This window comes from Eubalaena glacialis, chromosome 4, assembly GCF_028564815.1.
Source record: "Eubalaena glacialis isolate mEubGla1 chromosome 4, mEubGla1.1.hap2.+ XY, whole genome shotgun sequence".
In the NCBI taxonomy this organism is placed as follows: Eukaryota; Metazoa; Chordata; class Mammalia; order Artiodactyla; family Balaenidae; genus Eubalaena; species Eubalaena glacialis.
In genome coordinates, this window is record NC_083719.1 from 43,177,946 (window position 1) to 43,199,522 (window position 21,577).

Consider the following 21,577-nt stretch of genomic DNA (forward strand, 5'->3'; position numbering starts at 1 on the left):
GAGGACCCCACCCATGAATCTAGAGAAAAGCGGCGCACGACCAGCTCTCTACCCCAGGCCTAACGGGCCACTCTGGGAGGAGCCTAATGGGTCCAGCCACTGCGGCCTAGAACGCCAACAAATAGGGTAGGAGAGGCTGGAGATGGGGGCGGGACGGCGCGGCTGCCTGACCGCTGATTGGCTGATGGCACTCGTCTCCTGGTGCCATTTGTTGTTGGAGCAGCGCACCTGACACAGTCGGCGTCCTGCACGTGCAGCCGTTTAAGCGGCGTCAGCGCCTGCGAGGACCCCGGGAGAGCAAGCAGCGGAGAGGTGAGTGGGCCGGCGGCTTTTTTCCCCCCCGGTACGCGCGTCATCCCGACCCTCTGGGCTTCCCAGTAGCTGGACTTTGGGCCAACTGAAGGACGGATGGGGTGGGCGGGGGTTTGAAGCCGTCCTTTGGGGTCATTCTGCTTTCTGTCGGAGGGTCTAAAAGCACAGTGGGTGCCCGAAGTCTGAGGTTGAGGCCTGCAGAGGAGGTGAAGGAGCTTTTTTGACCAGCCCCTGCTCGTCTTTTTCTCTGAACAGGGATGGTTGTAGTAACACTGTCTATAAATCCTCCTTGGCGAAGCCAGTCCTTTGTTGGAAGTATTTGGGCCACCGAACCACTGCTTCCTTCCCTGCCAAACTTCGAGGCCTTGATTCTCCCCGCTCCCCTCCCCCCCCATCCCCCCCGCAAGAAACTAAGTCAAAAACCTCAAGCTAAACGTCTTACCTAATTTTGAAGGGAGGCATGTGAAGGGAGAAACCTTGAGTAGTATCTGAAAAATTTCCCTTCCCCTTAATATACAATAAGACGTTTGGGGACCCTTCGATGGAGAAGATAAATTCTATCAGCAGATTTTGGGAGAAAGCCTAAACATCAGTGGGGACATGGTGATTGCTAGAGTGATTAGGTAAGTGGTTCAATTAATTTTTAAAGAGAAAAAGGATGGACATAAATGCTGTCTCTAGGGAAGAAACAAAACTTAATTGCTTTTTTTGCAAAAACTTTTGGGAAGGATCAACACTTAGTTGAGTAGTTTGGAGGGGTATATGTGAAATGATGAGGGTTTATGCTTTTAAAGATACGATTCTGATCTCTCTGATTCTAATTGAGGCTAAATGTGCATGTTTGTATTTTTATGAAAATAGAACTGGAAGCCACCATGGGAGATGAAGATTGGGAAGCAGAAATAATCAAACCTCATATGTCTTCCTATGTTCCTGTATTTGAGAAGGTAATAAAATTTAAAGTTTGCAGTTATTAAATGCTGCTGATTTTATCGAAGTTGAAAATCACTATTGTGAGAAAGTTCTAAATTACAGTTTGCTGTGCTTATCTCCCTGTGATTGTTATTAACTATCTCATGGGGAATGATGAAGAGGCACGCTAAGCCTCAAATAGAATAAAATAGTCTGAGGTAATTTGATAATTAAAAACTAAAATGTATATAATAATATTAACAATTTAATTTAAATCTCAATGATTTAGGACTTCTGGGTGAAAGCAAGCTTATGCTAATGTGGTTGAATGTCTCTGAGATACAGTCATATAGAAAACTGAAAAAATATAATTTGATTTTGGTTGACGTTTTGAATTCTGAAAATTGGTTTCTCACAAGCAGGGCTCTCAAGATAAAAACATTAGGCTGATTCAGATGGTAACATCAGTTTGATCTTCAAATGTACAAATCAGCAGATCTTTTTTCTCAATGGTGTTTGAAGAGTTACGTTGGAATTCAGAAGAAGGGGTTATGGAGTGGGTTTTTGGATTTCAGTTTTGACTTGAAAATTGACTTAATAAGGGGAACAGACTCTACTTTAGAAGATAGTGTATTTTAACAGGTTGCTTTTACATAAGTGTTACGTACTTGAAAATGTCTCCAAAAGTTGATTTTTTTCCTTTTAGAATTTCCAGTTGGTGTTTATGTTAGTCAATTCTGACACTTTCTATTTCAAGTGATGTCTTAGTGGAAATTCTTAATTTACCCCAAATCATAAGATAAGTAATTCTTTATTTGTCTCAATTGGATTTGATCTGTATGTATATAAAGTTTATATTAAAATACCTAAGATGTTAATCTGAATTTATCGTGTTTCTTGTTTTGGGACTTATTTTAGAAGTATCATCTTTTGTATGTTATCTTTTTATAGTCTTCCCATCATAAAAATATTGGAACACCATTGGGAAAAGAGGAGAAAAATCACCTAACAGTCTTGCTCACTAGCACAAATGCTCTGTTTTTAGTAAATTTTCTTCTATTTTTCCCAAACATGTTTTTATATAGATTGTAATGATAGTACATAATAATAATTTTTGATTTCAGCTTTTTCACTCTTCACCATTAACTATTCCATATTACTAATTTCCTAAAAATAATTTCTAATGGTTATATAATATTTCATGGAATAGAGCTACCATAACATAAATAATTTTCTGTTGGTGCGAATTTAAGATGTTATCTTTTCACTGTAATATTGTCACGAATATCTACAGTTTATTCTTTGTTTTAATTTGGGAGTATTTTTTTCAAAAATGGAATTACTTGGTCAAAGAATATTTTATGGTTCTTTTTTTCCCTGGTTCTCAACAGATTTGTTCTAATACAAAGTTTAACTCACAGATACAGATGTTCTTCCACTTGGACTTGTCTAATTTTTATTTTTTCTTACTCTGAGATTTTGTCTTCACTAAGTATTCTTCAAACAGTATACTTACTGCACTGTAGCATGTTGTGCATGGTTATTGCAAAGGGTGTCTGAAATTGAGGATGGTCAACTGTCAGGCTTCCAGATTTACATTTTGGAAATCTTTGTGCTATTCAGTAACATACTTTGTTTCTTGATATTGGTCACACTGAGTTGAATTTTAATTTATGTTAACATTTCTGCCTTATGATTCTTAGTACCTATTTGTGTGGGGCCAGTTTGTAGTAAACTTTTTGCACTTGTCTGCAAACTTAACACCTGGTACTGGTTGTGCAATTAGTTATTTGACCTACTTGACTTGAAGGAACATGGTGCAATCAGTGGCTTTGTTTGCCTGCCTTGGTTGAATAAGAAATGTAGAAACTAAGGATGAATACATGACATTTTTATGTAGGAAAAATCTGAGGTCTTTTCTTCAGCCTATTTTCTTTTAAAGGCACCATTTTGATTGGTTGTTCTAATTGAATTTCCATTTCAAGAGACAGCTGGGCTTCCCTTTTGTTCAATTTATATTGGCTCTGAGACCATCTTGGATTGGTAACAATATCTGTGATCAGCCTTTTCTTTTTTTTATTAATTTTTAAAAATTGGAGTATAGTTGATTTACAATGTTGTGTTAGCTTCTGCTGTATAGCAAAGTGAGTCAGTTATACATATATCCACTCTTTTTTAGATTCTATTCCCATATAGGTCATTACAGAGTATTGAGTAGAGTTCCCTATGCTATACACTAGGTCCTTATTATGTGATCAGCCTCTTCTGAATGCTTCTCAGGATCCGTATTTGGAGATTTAATATTGATACATGGTTATATAATTTTGAACTAACAGGCTACTGTTCTGGTAGTTCTTAGAACTTCCCTATTCTAGTTTTTGAAGTGAGTGTACCACCTGAAGATAGAATAATAAAAGATGTGGGGTTGAGAGAAATTTGATAATGTAACAGTTACAGCAGTCCAGAAATCCCAGTGGTTAGGCATTTGCACGTTGCATGCAAACTTGTTGGGATGAGTGGTGGAATGGATGAGTATGATGACTGTAACAGGATACTGGGTTTGCTTGCTAGTTGTAATGTTTCTTGTTAGATGACCGTGGGAGTAAGTCTACACAGTGATCACTTCTGTCTGATCTTTTTGCCTTTTTTGTGGCATATTTCAGAAGGCAGATACTCTTGTGATTAAGTGGAAACAGCTTGAGATAATTAGTCCATCCACAATTATAATTTTATTAAGCAGTAAAAGCAAAGTTTGTAATAATTGTTTAGATAAGAAAGTAAAGTTCATGGCTTCTTTGTTCATGTTCATACTGCAGTTCTGAAGTAGCAGGGGAAAATGTGGTGGTTGGACATCATTGGGTTGGCAGACCTAAGGAAGTTGAGGTGCTGGAGCCTGAGGAAGATTTCCAGCAATTTCTGCTGCTAGTCATCAGTGAGATGTGGGAAGATACTGTGTCTCTTACTCAAGAGCGCAGAAAATCATATATGCTGAATAGGAGCAAGTTGTGGGAGATACACAATATGTTCATCCAAATAAAAACCCAGGAAAGTGCTCTCACTCATCTCCCAAATCTAAATGATGGAGTCAAGGGCAGAGTGGCAAAAAAGTATGAGAAGGCTGACGAGAAGGCTAAAGAGATTGCAATGATGGTAGAAATGTTGGTCGAGCTAGTCCAGGGGATAGAGAAAAGTGAATCCTCTTGAAGGAGGATTGGCAGTTTATGACCAAAGGATTCCAGTGAACTGATGGAGGTTGGCTGATGCCCACGAGAACCTAAAACCAGAGAGTCTTTCGTTTTCTCCCCTTTTTTCTCTGTATATACTCTGTCCTCACAGTAGGTTTGTGGTATAGTCTGCAGTTGATAACGTCAACGTGAGTTTTGATTGCTAAATGTTTTTGTTTGGGGAAATAACTTTTATTTGGAAAATGCTGTCACATACAGAAATTAGGGCTTAGATTGTAAGCGTCTGCAACAGACATATTTGTTCCTGGGCTTTGGTTATTGTTTCTATTTTGAGGTGCTTTGCTCTTATGTGACATGATAGGTCATCTGGAACCTTAGGTCTATGTGTGATACATGACACTTGGAGTTGGAGGTCTCTAGCTCTGGAGGCGCTGAAGGAGCTGCACTAATTCTAGAAGATGACTCCATGCAGCAATTGCTGGAGAAACTGAAGAAGGGACCAGACTTCAACTGGGAATGTGAATGGGGCTGATCTGGCTTGGACTGATGAATCAGAAGAAGGGATGGAGGATGGTATTGTCTGTATTTGGGAGCTTTTTTTTTTTTTTTTGGAGGATGTGATACTTTTTTATTTATTTATTTATTTATGGCTGTGTTGGGTCTTCGTTTCTGTGCGAGGGCTTTCTCCAGTTGTGGCAAGTGGGGGCCACTCTTCATCGCGGTGCGCGGGCCTCTCATTATCGCGGCCTCTCTTGTTGCGGAGCACAGGCTCCAGACGCGCAGGCTCAGTAGTTGTGGCTCACGGGCCTAGTTGCTCCACGGCATGTGGGATCTTCCCAGACCAGGGCTCGAACCCGTGTCCCCTGCATTGGCAGGCAGATTCTCAACCACTGCGCCAGCAGGGAAGCCCTGTATTTGGGAGCTTTAATTTCTGTTTTAGATCATAGGAGGAGAGATGTATTTTGTTCAAAATTTAAATTTTATGTGGCATGCTATCTGATGCAACCTATGTGGTCAGTTTATTTGGACAACGTAACTCAGCTTTATTTGACATGGAACCTAGAATAGGAGATGAGATCTTGGTATTCTGTACAAGTTGATTTAGTACTCTGATGCATTTCAGGGTATTCTGGGCATAAAATGGAGGATATTTGCAAAGGCCCTTAAAGGGCTGGGGAAGAAACACATGGAACTGTCTGCATAGGTCCCTGAATGGACAGGGAAGAGGCATCTTCAAGGTTCATAAGCTGTCCAGCTATAAGTTTGCTTGAGTAGCAGACCTGACAAGTAATTGAGATCAAAACCCTACCATGTTTTAAAAAAAACAACTTAACATGTTAATGGAAGTATTCATTTGTTTGAAAAGACAAAAGATCTAAAAAAAAAAAAAAGTAAGATATTCCAGAATTGAAAATAATAAGAGTACGTATAAGGTAAAAAGAAATGTGTTCATCAAAATGCAAATAGATTATTTGTAGCTACCTGTGAGAACCCTTATGTTTAAAACATTTTGAAATTTCTCAATTGGTTCATTTGGATGGGTAAAGAGGTTATAAATATTTTATAGCTAAGTGTTCTAAAAATAAGGTAATGTTAAGACCTAAGACTCATTCAGCACATTTTTATTATTATTATTTTTCTTTTTTGGCTGCGTTGAGTCATTGTTGCTTCGTGGGCTTTCTCTAGTTGCGGTGAGCAGGGGCTACTCTTCGTTGTGGTGCGGAGGCTTCTCATTGCGGTGGCTTCTCTTGTTGCGGAGCACAGGCTCTAGGTGCACAGGCTTCAGTAGTTGTGGAGCGCAGGCTCAGTAGTGTGGCACACGGGCTTAGTTGCTCCGCGGCATGTGGGATCTTCCCAGACCAGGGATTGAACCCATGTCCCCTACATTGGCAGGCAGATTCTTAACCACTGCACTGCCAGGAAAGTCCCAGCACATTTTTATTTGAACCATACTTGGTGCTGGAGATAGTGGTGAACGTGATAGATAAGGGGCTCACTGTCATGGATGTTCTATTTTACTGGGAGAGACAGAATAAGCACATTGAAAATCAAATATAGAGAGTGAAAAATATTATGGAAAAAAATCAGGAAACTCTGTGTGTGTGTGTGTGTGTTTGTGTGTGTGTGAGAGAGAGCGAGGGAGAGGGAGAGAGGGAGAGAAAGAGAGAGATAGATAGATATTGGGATGGGGTAGATTTAGATCACGTGGAGAGGAAAAGCTTCCCTGAGACTATGACTCATGAGCTGGAGACCCGAAGGAGTCCCAATAGGACATGATGTGTAAAGATCCAGAGAAGGGAACAAACTTGGGGTATCAGGGCAACAGGAGGAAGTACAATGTATTAGTTTCCTATGGCTGCTGTAACAAATTACCACAAACTAGGTGGCTTACAGTAACAGAAAAATTTCTCTTACAGTTCTGGAGGCCAGAAGTTAGAAATCATGGTGTCAGCAGTGCTAGTGCTGTCTTCTTTCTGTAGGCTCTAGGAGAGAATCCATGCCTCTTCCAGCTTCTGGTGGTTATGGGCAGTCCTTGGCTTGTGGCTTGCCTCTCTTTCTGCTGTCTTCACAGGCCTTCTCTGTGTGTTTGTGTTAATACCCTTTGCCTCTCATAAGGACACTTGTGATGACATTTAGAGCCCACTGTGATAATCTGGGGTAATCTCCTCATTTCAGAATTCTTTTTTTTAAAAAAATTTTTGGCTGCGTTGGGTCTTCGTTGCTGCGTGCGGGCTTTCTGTAGTTGCAGCGAGTGGGGGCTACTCTTCGTTGCAGTGCGCGGGCTTCTCATTGCGGTGGCTTCTCTTGTTGCAGAGTACGGGCTCTAGGGCGCGTGGGCTCAGTAGTTGTGGCTCACGGGCTTAGTTGCTCCGCGGCATGTGGGTTCTTCCCAGACCAGGGCACGAACCCGTGTCCCCTGCATTGGCAGGCAGATTCTTAACCACTGCACTGCCAGGAAAGTCCCAGAATTCTTAATTATATCTGCTCTATCTCTTTTTTCCAAATAAGATAACATTTACACATTTTAGGAATTAGGACAATATCATTGCATGGCCATTATTCAATCTGCTATAGCTAGTATTGCTGAAGCACAGTGAGATAAGACAAGATTGGTAGAAAATGAAATCCGAGAAGGAAAGAGAAAAGGAGGAGAGGGAGAGGACCCTGGAGATAGTGGTGGACATAGAGCTGATAGGACTGGATGGGCTGGATATGGGGAATGAAAGAGAGAGTGATGCCGCATTTTTAAATTTAAGCAACTAGATGGATGATGGTGCTCTTTACTGAAATGGGAAATACGTGGAAGATGAACAAATTTGGGAGGGAAAAAAAATCAAGAATTCTGAATTTGCTGTGTTCAATTTGAGATACCTAAGAAAACATGTAAGTAAGAATGCCAGTCAGTAGATTATATGAATTTGTTGCTTAGGAGAGGGATCAGAGCTATAGATACAAATTTGGGAATTACCTATATATTAATGGGATTTAAAGCAGTGAGACTGGGTAAAGTTGGATAGAGTAAAATAGGCTGAGGGCTGTGCCATGAACTGTGGGGCACTCCAACTTTAAAGGAACATTAGAGGAGGAGCTGGCAAAGGAGATTGAGGAGGGAGTGGCCAGTGGGGCAAGAGGAAAACCAGGGGAGTGTGTGTTCCTTAAGCCAGAGAAGAATGTTGGAAAGAAGAAGGAGAGTCTGTTGTTTCAAATGCTGCTGAGAGTTCTGGTAGGATGAAACATAAAAGTAGTAATTTTATTACATAATATCCTTATTATAAGCTTTTTCAAAGCAGAGGTGAGGATGGAGGCTAGACTAGAGTGGCTTGAAGGAAAAATGGAATATGAGAAAGTGGAGGCAGCAACAGTAGACAAGATATTTTGCCTACAAAGGAGCAGAGAAGTGATAAAATAGCTGGAAGGAAGTATGAAGTTAATTTATTTTTAAGGTAATGAAAAAGGTTAAAGATTTTTTATGATGAAAGATGAATTCTGTTGAAAAAGATTTTGTTTTTAAATTTGCCTTGGAATGTATGTGGGACATTAAATTCCACAGTCTGAAGATTGTCTAATAATAGTAATTTTTCGATTCTTTGGTGCCAGAGTGTTTCATTATTTTTTATCAGTTATATAATGCTGAAAGTGTTATAACACTTATAAAACCAGCCCTTTTTTGGGTTCTATTCATCCAGTAATACTTTGGCCACTAGGAAAGAGAGAAAAGTCTTCAGGGTTTCAGTTTAAACAGGGAAAACGGGATTACTTTTCTTGTTTTAATGTCTATGGTAATCATAAATTGGAGCTTTTTACTGTAGCCCAAGCCATTTCCAGGATTCTACTGTCTATTTTTAATAAGTCAGAAAAATAACTGGATGACTTTTGAGCTTTTATAGAGGTAGTTTTTAAAGTCATTTAGTGTCTTTTGTGAAAGAAATTTTAGATAAAAGTATTAACCTGAAGAGACCTACCTTGGTGCACTCCCTCCAGCTTTGGGTTTATTTAAAGGAATTTATTTGAAAAAATATTGTGATTCTTCTAATGCAGTCAGTTAATTAAAGTATCATCTGTAAATTTTAGGTCACTTTTCGTTTTTAAATTATTGAATTCTGATTTTGATGTGCAAGAATTTCAGAGCTCTGTTCAAAAGTTTTGCTTTAAGTAGAGGAAGCTTGTTTGAGAGGAAATAAAGATTTAATGATGATAAGGACATCCTAGGAGTTAGAAGTGAGAAAAATGTTACTCATGTTGTCATTAACCCAGGAATACCCTGAGAAATGTTGGAAGGTTCCAAAATTAACTTGACATTTAGCTATGAATTTTCTGAGTCCAACAGTCGTTACACCATTGCAAGCATAATGCATATGTATTAATAGCGAATAAATTTTGAGACTGAAGTAGGGAAAATGGGACAGTCAGTATTTGGGAGCATTAAAGGCAATCTTGAACTATTTCTGTGACAAATTTGATTGAAATTAACCATGAATATTCTGACCTGTAGCTGGCATCCACCAGTTCATTGGATTTTTAGTGCACCTGCGAGATACATCTGTAGATACACTGTTTTTAGTGCATAAGTGAGGTTTTCTTTACTTTAGAATTAATTCTTTTTTTAAAAATGTGAGTACATTAGTTTCACTTCATATAAAAACAATTGAAGTTTAAAAATAAATTTCTGTAATGCTTTACTGTAGAAATTGTTATCTGCCACTCTCCTTCTGTGCTCTACTTTATTCTGTACAATTTTGATGAGTATACTGTAAAATACTGAACTCTGTAACCTATATTGTGTATTGGCAGGTATTGATTTATTCATGTATTGCTTTGGTTATTGTGGTTATATAATAATAGTATGGGATTATACTTTTCAAGTAGGGTGGCTAAAGTTTTATTTGAAGTTGGGTGTCAGCAAACTCCATAAAGGGCCAGGTAGTAAACATTTTAGACTTTGAAGGCCTTATGGTCTCTGTTACGACTTTGCTATTGTAGTGCAAAAGCAGCCATCGACATACCTAGATGAATTGAGGGTGGCTGTGTTCCAGTAAAACTTTATTTACAAAAACTGGTAGCCCACCAGATTTGTCTTGTGGCTGTAGTTTGCTGACCAGTGGTTTTTTTTAAAAATTAATTAATTAATTAATTAATTTATGGCTGTGTTGGGTCTTCATTTCTGTGCGAGGGCTTTCTCTAGTTGCGGCGAGCGGGGGCCACTCTTCATCGCGGTGCGCGGGCCTCTCACTGTCGCGGCCTCTCTTGTTGCGGAGCACGGCTCCAGACGCGCAGGCTCAGTAGTTGTGGCTCACGGGCCTAGTTGCTCCGCAGCATGTGGGATCTTCCCAGACCAGGGCTCGAACCCGTGTCCCCTGCATTAGCAGGCAAATTCTCAACCACTGTGCCACCAGGGAAGCCCCCTAACCAGTGTTTTAAGTGATATATTAATATGCTATACATACAATGTTAAAGTGAAGGTGTTTTAGAGTAATTAATAAAGGAACATGCAGTGACTCAGAAAGTCTTACATTCTATAATTGTTTTGTTCTGAACAAAACCCAGTTGTTAAAATTTTGTAGTATTTGTGAGATAGATTACACATTTTTATTATTCAAAGTAGAAAACTAGTCTTTTCTTTTTTCTTACAGGATAGGTATTCTTCTGGAGCACATGGAGACACTTTTAACAGGACTCTGGCTTCATTGTCAGGTATGTGTTAAGGCAAAAAGGTAAAACCGTTTTTAGGTTAAGGGCTTCATCCGGTGGATGAGGAGCTGACTAGTAGATGTCTTGTAGAGGATGTTTTCTAAATTTTCTAGTGAGAATTCATTCTGGCTTGAATATTTTGGGTTGGGAGCCACTTACAGCTAAAGGAAAGGAGAGAGGAGAGAGTGTAGTGCTATAGAGTGTATCCTTTGATTTAGTGGGTTTGCTGTAAAACCTTTGCCCTACCTGGAAGTTGCATGTTTGGCTTTCAGGCTGCTTAGGGAATTGTCAGGGTTCCTGATATAAGGCAGTAGGAGATTGGACTCTGTAAGGTGTTGAAGTAGGTTGCAGTGGTGGTGACCTGTCAGGATAACAACTGTTTAAGCCAAACTCATATGAAGATAATATGAGTTTCTTTGGGATCTGAAAACAAATTTAGGGGAGGTCCTAGGCAAATAAGAGAAACAAATCAAGGTAAGGGAGCTGTTGTTTTCCCCTACCACTTATTTCCATCTGGTTCGCCTACATATTTTATAAAGTTGATGTGGATGGGAAGATGGGTGGAAGTGGTAGGACCTGGGCTAGGAAGTTAAACTTAGGGCAGTAGTGTTTCATTTTGTTGAAGTCCAAAGCAGGCTGAAATGCTATTTCTACTATTTTTCTTCAATTTTTCTTATTGTGGTAAAATACATGTAACACAAAATTAACTGTATTAACCATTTTTAAGTGTACAGTTCAGTGACATTAAGGACATTCATATTGCTGTGCAGCCATCACCACCATCTACCTCTGGAATTTTTTCATCTTCCCAAACTGAAACTTCGTGCCCATTAAACAGTAACTCGCCAGTCCTTCGTCTCCTCAGCTCTTGGCAATCACTGTTTACTTTCTATGAATTTGAGTTACTATGAATTTACTGTGAGTCTCTATAAATTTGAGTAACTACTACTTTTAAGTCTTACTCTGATGCAAGAGAGGGCCTGGTGACACCAGGTAGTTTCATTTCTCTCATCAAAAATTAGTGGATGAGGTAAAACATTTTATAGTCTAGGAAGCTACTGGCTCACTGAAGCCTGTCCCAAAGTGAAAAAACCTGTGGAGAGGTAGTTTCTAAAAATGTGAAGGGGAGTTCGAGAATCAGTTCATCAGGTTAAAGCAAATTTAATTCCCATGTTCACCTTAATTTCAGAGTAATTCTCTCTTTTTTTTAGAGTAATTCTCTTGATAGAAGGAAGTTGAGTTTAGAAGAAATGCTTTTGCTATTACCAAGATGCATTTGTCTTTTGTAAACATTTAAATGCAGCGGTTTAATATAGAATATTCAGAATCTCAGAAGTTTATGAAATTGCTGCCTGCTGAAACCCCAGCAGAAGGCTAACCACATGCATGTGTGTGTACTTGAAGTATTCAAAAAAGAAAATTGGGTAAAAGTAATCTATACTTCTTAACACATCTGTATGCATAGATCATTGTGTAATCAGGAGAAACCTTGTTCTGTGAGGTGTCAAAGATAATTTTTGTAAAGGAATGAAAGTTTGGGTCCATAGTATATTACAGTATAACGTGACTTTGTAGTGAAATCGTCAGTAAACTAGATTGAAGTAGCCACCAACTAAAAACCTGGACTTTTCTTAGCATTAGATCTTGAATGTTCAGGCTAATGATATAAAATCAAATAATGAAAAATATAGATTGCCTGCTCACCTTCTGGATAACAAATACTTTGGTAGCTCTTTTTTAAGTAAAATATTTTTTTCATGAAAATAGACTTCCTTATTACAGAAATACATACTAGGCCAATGAATGCTATACTAAGATAATACCTAGATATTCTTATTGCAAAAAAAATAGTGGAAAAACTTAAATATAGTTGTGAAAAGAAAGAAAATGAACTGAAATCTTGGCTCCCAGGTTTAACCACGAGTGTCTGTTGACAGTCTTTTGACTCTGATTTTTTAGATTTCTGCATGAATCAACCAACTATGGATGAAAAATACTTGGACAAAAATTCCAGAAAGTTCCCAAAAGCAAAACTTGAATTTGCCCTCCACTGGCAACTATTTATATAGCATTCACATTGTATTTGGTATTATATGTAATCTAGAGATCATTTAAAGTATGTGGAGGATGTTAGGTTATATGCAAAGACTACACCATTTTATATGAGGGACCTGTGCGCCCAGGGATTTTAGTATCCTTGGGGGTAGGGGGTGGGTGGAGGGGATTAAGTGGTGGGTCCTGGATCTAACCCCTCTCCGATACCAATATTTAGCTCCCCCCCTTTCCCCTATATACTCCACTCACACTTCTTCCCTTCCCACTCTCCTAATAGTTATCACACTTTTTGCATAAAAACCTATACTCAGTTTTTATATCATGGCTGTGTATATATCATTCATATGTGAACCATGTAATATATTATGGTTGCATTTCCTTTATTATTCAATCTTCTGTTTTGTTTTTACTAGAGTTAATCATTACCTTGTTTTGTTTACTTGATCTGTGTTTCTATTGCTAATTTACTTCGAAACCCTCTGCCAGGAGCACAGCTATCTATTCATATCTATTTATGTTCATAGTTTTTAACACATCTTTCTAAGCATGGATATGCATCAGACTATATTCATGGTTAGTTTCTATCAGGTATACAGTGATCTATCAGTTTCATTTTTCCTGATTCCTCTGTCCTCTCCAGGATAGGCTTGCCTCCCTAGCCTCTCATCCCAAGAATTACCCTTCACCTCTTTCGTGTGTCACCTTTTCTTTTCCCTGAATCCCATGTTTTTTCTATCTTGATTCCCCTGCCTCCCCACTTCAGTGGAGCCCATTTTCCTGCAGCTTCTTGGGAAAGGAAGCATGGGAAAGAAATTTGAGAGATTGCAAATATCTTTACTTTCATAATTGATTCATAAAAACAGAACAGAAGATTGATTCCTAGTTTGAGTAACATTTTAGGTTGGAAATAATTTTCCCCCAAAACTTTATAATATCTTCATTGTATGTGAAATACTAGTGATGCTGCTTAGTTTGATAATCTGAGTTCTGGTCCTTTGTATATGACTTTTTCTAAACTCTTCTAAAGCTTTTAGGATCTTACTTTGTCTTCTGTATTCTGAAAATTTTATGATTGTGTAACTTGATGTGGAACTTCTTATTTATTATACAAGACACTTAGTGAATGGGCCTTTTAAATCTGAAATTCATACCCTTTACTTATTTTCTTATTTTTTTCTCTGAGGATTATTATAATTTCATTTGAATGTTATTTCTGTTCCCTTTGCTGGTTCTTAGACTTCTTTTTCCCTGTGTTTGTTTTGTTTCATGTAGGTGACTTTCTTCAAAAGTCTGGTGATCCTTGCCTGCCTTTTTGTATTTAGGAGTGGAACATTAAAAACTCAACCCTGTGCCTGGACACAGCTTCTTGACTGATGGGTTCTACTATTAAGTGATTGGGCCAGGGCTAGGCTGTTTTGTTGGGGAGAGCAGTTTTCTTAGAGAGGAATCATGTAGTGCTTTTCTAGAGGATTTAAGTTTTTTAAGCTCTCATTTCTTGTTTCATCCTTCCCTCCTCTCTCTTTCCTTGTTGTATTGTACAGATCCTGTGCTGCCTTTGCTGATTTCTTTTTTACCCATTTTTGAATGATTTGAATTCTTCCTAGACTAGCTATTAGAAGTGTCAGGGAATTCTTATTCCTCTACTTCCCTGAAGCAGCCATTCTTTTTGTGTGTGTGTTTTAAAAGATATGTTGTTACGTGTGCCTATTTTTTTGTGTGCTTGTAATTTTAACTTAGAAAAATGTTACTGTGCTGAAGATCTCATAATTTTTTCTTACCCCCCCACCACTATGTTTAAGACATATTGCTAATTGATAATTGATTGCATTATTTCTAACTACTGTATGGTATTTCATATACTTTATCACCAAGTTTTATCTCCTCCCTATCCCCATGATGGACACTGTAATTACCTCTTATTCCCCTCCAGCACCACAAGGATGAACATTCTTTTACATGTCCCTTTGTGGGTCTAAGTGAGAATTTCTTTGGGTAATGGACTCAGGAGAGGAATTACAGGGTCATGGGGTGTATATATGCTTAATTTGATTAAATATTTAATAATTGCTTTCCAGAATATCTATGTCAGTCTATACTCCCATAAGTAGGACATGAGGGTTCTTATATTCCATTGACATTATTATTCAGTCTTGTGCTTTTAGCCAGCCTATTGGGTATATAGTAAAATCTCTTTGTTTTAAATTTGCTTATCTGATTATTTATTAGCTTAACTGTCTCTTCATATGCATGCTTGTTATCTTTTTGGGTTTCCACTTCTGTAAGTTGCCTATCATATACTTAGTCCATTTTCTATTGGGCTTGCTTTCTTTCTCTTGTTGATTGGCAGGCATTCTTTGTATGTTCCAGATTTTACACTTTTTTCTGATTTAGACATTGTGAATATCTTCTTCCATTTATTATCTGTCAACTTTGTCCATGATATTCCTTACTGATCAAAAATTTTAATTCAAAGCCATTAAATTAATTTTTTTTTTGCTTTCTGATTTGCTTTTGCACTTTTAGTTAAGATGCTTTTCCCTACCTCTGTGTCAAAAAAGTAACCACCTAAGTTATCTTTAGAGTTTTACCTTTCACATTTAGCTTTTATTCATCTGAATCTGTCCTTTTTTAAAAAAATTCATGATGGCCATATTTATTTGGGTGCCAAATCAGGATATAGTATATGTAGTATGAGTGTACATATAGGGCTCACAAAAAAGAATCTTTGATGTTAGGGTTTTTCTCGTCAACTTGGGCCATGGGTCTTCAGTGATAGTGGAGGTTTTTTTTTTTTTAAATCTTGGTAACATAAATATAACATAAAATTTACTGTCTTAATCATTTTTTAAGGTAAAAAATGATTAAGAACTATTTTTTAGAGCAATTCTAGGGTCACAGCAAAATTAAAGGGAAGGTATAGAGTTCCCATAAACTCCCTGTCCTGACACATGCTCTGCTTCCCCAACTACCAACCCCCCCACCAGAGTAGTACATTTGTTACAATTGATGAATCTACGTTGGCACATCATTATTACCCAAAGTCCATAGTTTACATTATGGTTCACTCATTGTGTTGTATATTCTGTGGGTTTGCACAAATGTGTGATGACATGTATCCACCGTTACAGTATCATACAGAATATTTTCACTGCTCTAAAAATCCTCCATGCTCCACCCATTCATCCCTGCCCTCTCCTTCAACTCCTAGCAACCAGCGATCTTTTTATAGTCTCCGTAGTTTTGCTTTTTCCAGAAGGTCATATAGCTGGAATCATACAGTATGTGGCCTTTTCAGATGGCTTCTTTCACTTAGTAATATGCATTTAAGCTTCCTCCATGTCTTTTCATGGCTTGATAGGTCATTTTTTTTTTTTTTTTTTTTTTAGTATTGAATAACATTCCATTGTCTGAATGTACCACAGGTTTTTTGTTTTTTTTTTTAAACATTCACCTACTGATGGACATCTTGGTTGCTTCCGTTTTGGCAGTTATGAATAAAACTGCTAGAAACATCCATGTGCAGGTTTCTGTGTGGACATAAGTTTTTAACTCCTTTGGATAAATACCAAGGAGCACAGTTGCTGGATGGTATGGTTAAGAGTATGTTTATTTTTGTAAGAAGCAACCAGACTGTCTTCCAAATTGTGTCTGTACCATTTTGCATTCCCACCAGCAATAAATGAGAGTTCTTGTTGCTCCACATCCTCCTCAGCATTTGGTGTTGTCAGTGTTATGGATTTTGGCCGTTCTAATAGGTATATAGTGGCATCTCATTGTTTTAATTTGCATTTCTCTGATGTCCTATCATGTGGAGCATCTTTCCATATGCTTATTTGCCCTATATTCTTGTTTGATGAGGTGACTGTTAAGGTCTTTTTTTTTTTTTTTTTTTTTTAAAGATTTATTTATTTATTGATTGATTGATTGCTATGTTGGGTCTTCGTTTCTGTGCTAGGGCTTTCCGTAGTTGCGGCAAGCGGGGGCCACTCTTCATCGCGGTGCGCGGGCCTCTCACTATTGTGGCCTCTCTTGTTGCGGAGCACAGGCTCCAGACGCGCAGGCTCAGTAGTTGTGGCTCACGGGCCTAGTTGCTCCGCGGCATGTGGGATCTTCCCAGACCAGGGCGCGAACCCATGTGCCCTGCATTAGCAGGCAGATTCTCAACCACTGCACCACCACGGAAGCCCCGACTGTTAAGGCCTTTGACCCATTTTTTAATTGGGTTTTCTTATTGTTGAATTTTAAGAGTTGTTTATTTTGGATAACACTCTTTTATCAGATATGTCTTTTGCAAATATCTTCTCCCAGTGTGTGGGTTGTCTTCTCATTTACTTGACATTATCTTTCACAGAGAAGTTTTTAATTTTAGTGAAGTCCAGCTTATCAATTATTTCTTTCATGGATTATGCCTTTGGTGTTGTATCTAAAAAGCCATTGTCATTCTCAAGGTCGTCTAGATTTTCTCCTATGTTATATTCTAGGAGTTCTATAGTTTTGCATTTACATTTAGGTCTGTGATCCATTTTTAGTTTTTGTGAAGGGTGTAAGGTCTGCTCTAGATTCTTTTCTTTTAATATCATGTGGATGTCCAGTTGTTCCAACACCATTTGTTGAAAAGATTTTCTTTGCTCCGTTTTATTGCCTTTGCTCTTTCGTCAAAGATCAGTTGACTATATTAATGTGGGTCTATTTCTAGGCTCTCTGTTCTGTTCCATTGATCTATTTGTTTGTTATTTTGCTAATACCACACTGGCCTGGTTACTATAGCTTTATAGTAAGTCTTGAAGTTGGGTAGTGTCAGACCTCCAACTTTGTTCTCCTTCAGTATTGTGTTGGCTATTCTGGGTCTTTTGTCTTTCCATATAAACTTTAAAATCAGTTGTTGATATCCACAAAATATATAACTTGCTGCAATTTTGATTGATATTGAACTTATAGATCAAGTTGGGAAGAACTGACATCTTGACAATATGGAGTCTTCCTATCCATGAATGTGGAATTATCTCTCAGTTTATTTAGTTTTTCTTTGATTTCATTAACCAGAGTTTTATAGTTTCCCACATATAGATCTACATATTTTGTTAGGTTTATACCCAACAGTTTCATTTTTTTGGGTGTTAATGTAAATGGTAATGTGTTTTTAATTTCAAATTCTACTTGTTCATTGCTGGTGTGTAGGAATGCAGTTAACTTTTGTGTAATAACCTTGTATCCTCCAACCTTGCTGAAATTGCACGTTAATTCCAGGAGGTTTTTTTGTCAGTTCTTCTGGGTTGTCTGCATTGATGATCATGTCATTTGTGAAAAAAGACAGTTTTATGTCATATGTCTTCCTTCCCAATATGTATACTTTTTAGATAGAACTTCCAGTATGATGTTGAAAAGGAGTGATGAGAGGGCACATCCTTGTTTTATACCTGATCTTAGTGGGAAAACTTTTGAGTTTCTCATTATTAAGTATGATGTTAGCTATAGGGTTTTTTTAGCTATACTTTATCAAGTTGAGTAAGTTCTCTCATCTTAACAATTTTTAAGTGTACAGTTGAATCCATCCTTTTGAATATGGTGTGAAATAGAGATCATTTTATCTGCATATGGTAACCCAGTTTTCCCGGCACCATCTGTTAAGCATTCTGTCTCTTCCCTCATGATGTGTGATGCGGATTTCATCTCATACAATTTTGTTCTTTTTTTTTTTTTTGTCTTGAAGCACTGGACAAATCTACCATTCATTGAATAGTAGTAGAAGTAACAAGCATTTAGGCTTTTCCTCATTTCAGTGGAATGCGCCACAATTTTTTTTTTTATTATTTTTTATTTTTTTGGCTGTGTTGGGTCTTCGTTTCTATGCGAGGACCCCCTCCAGTTGCGGCAAGCGGGGGCCACTCTTCATCGTGGTGCGCGGGCCTCTCACTGTCGTGGCCTCTCTTGTTGCGGAGCACAGGCTCCAGACGTGCAGGCTCAGCAATTGTGGCTCACGGGCCTAGTTGCTCCGCGGCATGCGGGATCCTCCCAGACCAGGGCTCGAACCCGTGTCCCCTGCACTGGCAGGCAGATTCTCAACGACTGCACCACCAGGGAAGCCCGCGCCACAATTTTTATAATTAAAGTGTAATGTTTGCTTTAGGCTTCTGTTAATTTTGTTTTCAATCATGCCAAGGAAGTTTCTTTCCTTCTTGCTTGACTATTAGTTTTGTTCAGGAATGGCAGTTGAAAGTTAGCCAGTGCTTTTTTTTTTGGAATTACTGATTTCTGTTGTTTTTCTTCTTTAAATATGTTAGTGTAGGGAAATAAATGGATTTTCTATTTTATTTTTTAAATTAATTTATTTAGATTTTATTTATTTATTGGAGTATAGTTGCTTTACAATATTGTGTTAGTTTATATTGTACAGCAGAGTGAATCAGCTATATGTATACATATATTCCCTCTTTTTTGGATTTTCTTCTCATTTAGGTCACCACAGAGCATTGAGTAGAGTTCCCTGTGCTACATAGTAGGTTCTCATTGGTTATCTATTTTATACATAGTATCAATAGTGTATATATGTCAATCCCAATCTCCCAATTCATCCCACCTCCCCCTTTCCCCCTTGGTATCTATATGTTTGTTCTCTACGTCTGTGTCTCTATTTCTGCTTTGTAAATAAGATCATCTATACCAGTTTTTTCAGATTACACATATATGTGTTAATATACGATATTTGTTTTTCTCTTTCTGACTTACTTCACTCTGTGTGACAATGTCTAGGTCCATCTGTGTCTGTACAGATGACCCCTTTTCATTCCTTTTTATGGCTGAGTAATATTCCATTATATATATGTACCACATCTTCTTTATCCATTCTTCTGTTGATGGACATTTAGGTTGCTTCCATGTCCTGACTGTTGCAGATAGTGCTGCAGTGAACATTAGGGTGCATGTGTCTTTTTGAATTATGGTTTACTCTGGGTATATGCCTGGTGTTGGGATTGTTGGTTCATATGGTAGTTCTATTTTTAGTTTTTTTACGGCATCTCCATACTGTTCTTCATAGTGGTTATATCAGTTGGATTTTTTTAACTTGAACTAACTTTGTGTTCCTAGGATAAGTTTCTAGGATAAATTCATTCCTTGGATAAATATAGTTATTTTATTGCAGTATTGGATGAAATTAGGTGTTTTATTTAGCACTTTTTGAATTATATAAGATTGGCCTGTAGTTTTCTTAAGTTGTTCTCATTTGATTCTGTTTTCAGGCTTTTCATTTAAAAGAAAAATAAGCTCTGGAACATGGAAATTACCTGCTTTTTATAAGTTTAGTAGAATTTGTCCACAGAAGTGTCTAGGCCAGGCCAGGTTCTTCTTAACTAAATAATTTTTTTTTATTGAAGCATAGTGTACACACAGATTCAGTATTTTTAATTAAGTAATATACATATCATAAATGTACAGGTCACTGGAGTTTTACAAGCTGAACACTCCCTTGTAACCAGCACCCAGATCAAGAAACAATGCATTATAAGAGAACCCTAGAAGCCCTCCTGTGTCTCCCTTCAAGGCACAATCCCTCTGTCAGGAGTAACTACTATTCTGATTTCTAACAGAGACAGGAAATCTTGGGAAGAGTATACAGAAACTTTAGTTGATTGAAAGGTATGTTAGTCTGTTTCTTGAGCCTAAAACATTTCCTGTTGACTCTAAGGGCTTGCCATTTCTTATACACAAGTTACTTTCTTATGTATTTGAGTACCATTGCAACATTTGCTTTATATGTTGATTCAAGATAGAGAATGAGTGAGTACTTTATTCCTTTTTCCATTTATGTCTTAGTGATACAGCTTGGGAACTACCAGTCTTAGACCAGTGCTGTTCATTAGGACTTTCTGCAATGATGCAGATATTCTCTAGTTGTACTGCATTTGGCTGTTGAACCACAAGTTATATTTGACTGTTGAGCACTTGAAACATGACTAGTGCAACCGAGTAACTGAATTTTTGATTCTATTTAATTTTAATTAATTTTGAAGTTAAATAGTCACATGTGGCTAGGCACTACTGTATTATACAGCATAGCTTTAAAATTTGAGCCAGCTAAGGCATGGCCATTCTCATCTTGTATGTTTGGGGAGAGCCTGGCAAACATTAGAAGCTAGTGTTTGGAAAATTGTTAATTTTTCTGTCTGTGTCCTTGCCTGGAATGTTCTTGTCCTTGTAATGTCCCCTTCCCTTTCCTCTTTACCAAAAGCAAAGCTACTTCTTACTGTGATGCTGAAATTGGTACTTCCCTCATGAGGAGTCCCTTGAATGTTGGAGCAGTTAGATTTTTGAATAGATCTTCTTAAGTTGGCTTTGAGCTTTCCATCGTCTGAGAGCATCTGAGCTTTACCTATTTACTACCACCTGGAACTCAGAAGCCTTTCGGTTACTTGATGAAATGTTTAGCCTCATCAAGAGAGAAGGAAACTAGTATGAATTGTGATGCCAGAATATAGCTAGAGGAGGAACTTACAGAAGAGGGATATGTGACTTAAATGTTTTTTAACATTTTTTATTTTTGGAAGTTTTTTTTTACCCTGTCTAATATGTGGCAACTAGTGAGAGTAAGAAATCAAAGAATAATTGTTACCTTGTGACTTTATTTTATTGATAGAACCTTTATTGAAGACCTTTTTATAAAAAGAAATACCTACTATATTAATGTCACATTTGCAAATTATAAAGCTTCATAAATGTTTTAAACTACCACCCATTTTTAAGAACACTACTAATACTGTTATATTGTTTATGTATTATTTTCCTATTCTGTTGTCCAGTCCCCATCCTGCGTTGTTTCTTTCCCTTCCTTTTCAAAAAAAAGCTTTATCACATACATATGTCTCCCCAAACACTATATTTAAATTTGCTTCTTTAAGTTTTACAAAAATGGTACCGTACCATAAATA

At 37.7% G+C, this 21,577-nt stretch overlaps 1 protein-coding gene across 3 annotated transcripts in view; it reads left to right on the forward strand.

The window, feature by feature from the left end:
• The first annotated feature begins 1,187 nt into the window (after positions 1-1,187).
• DDX4 (DEAD-box helicase 4) overlaps positions 1,188-21,577 on the forward strand; it is a 65,992-nt gene continuing 45,602 nt past the window's right edge. For all 3 annotated transcript variants that reach the window (XM_061187803.1, XM_061187805.1, XM_061187804.1), the window contains exons 1-2: positions 1,188-1,259; positions 10,541-10,601. In XM_061187803.1, coding sequence (XP_061043786.1) covers positions 1,188-1,259; positions 10,541-10,601 — 133 coding nt within the window. The remainder of the gene's footprint in view (positions 1,260-10,540; positions 10,602-21,577) is intronic.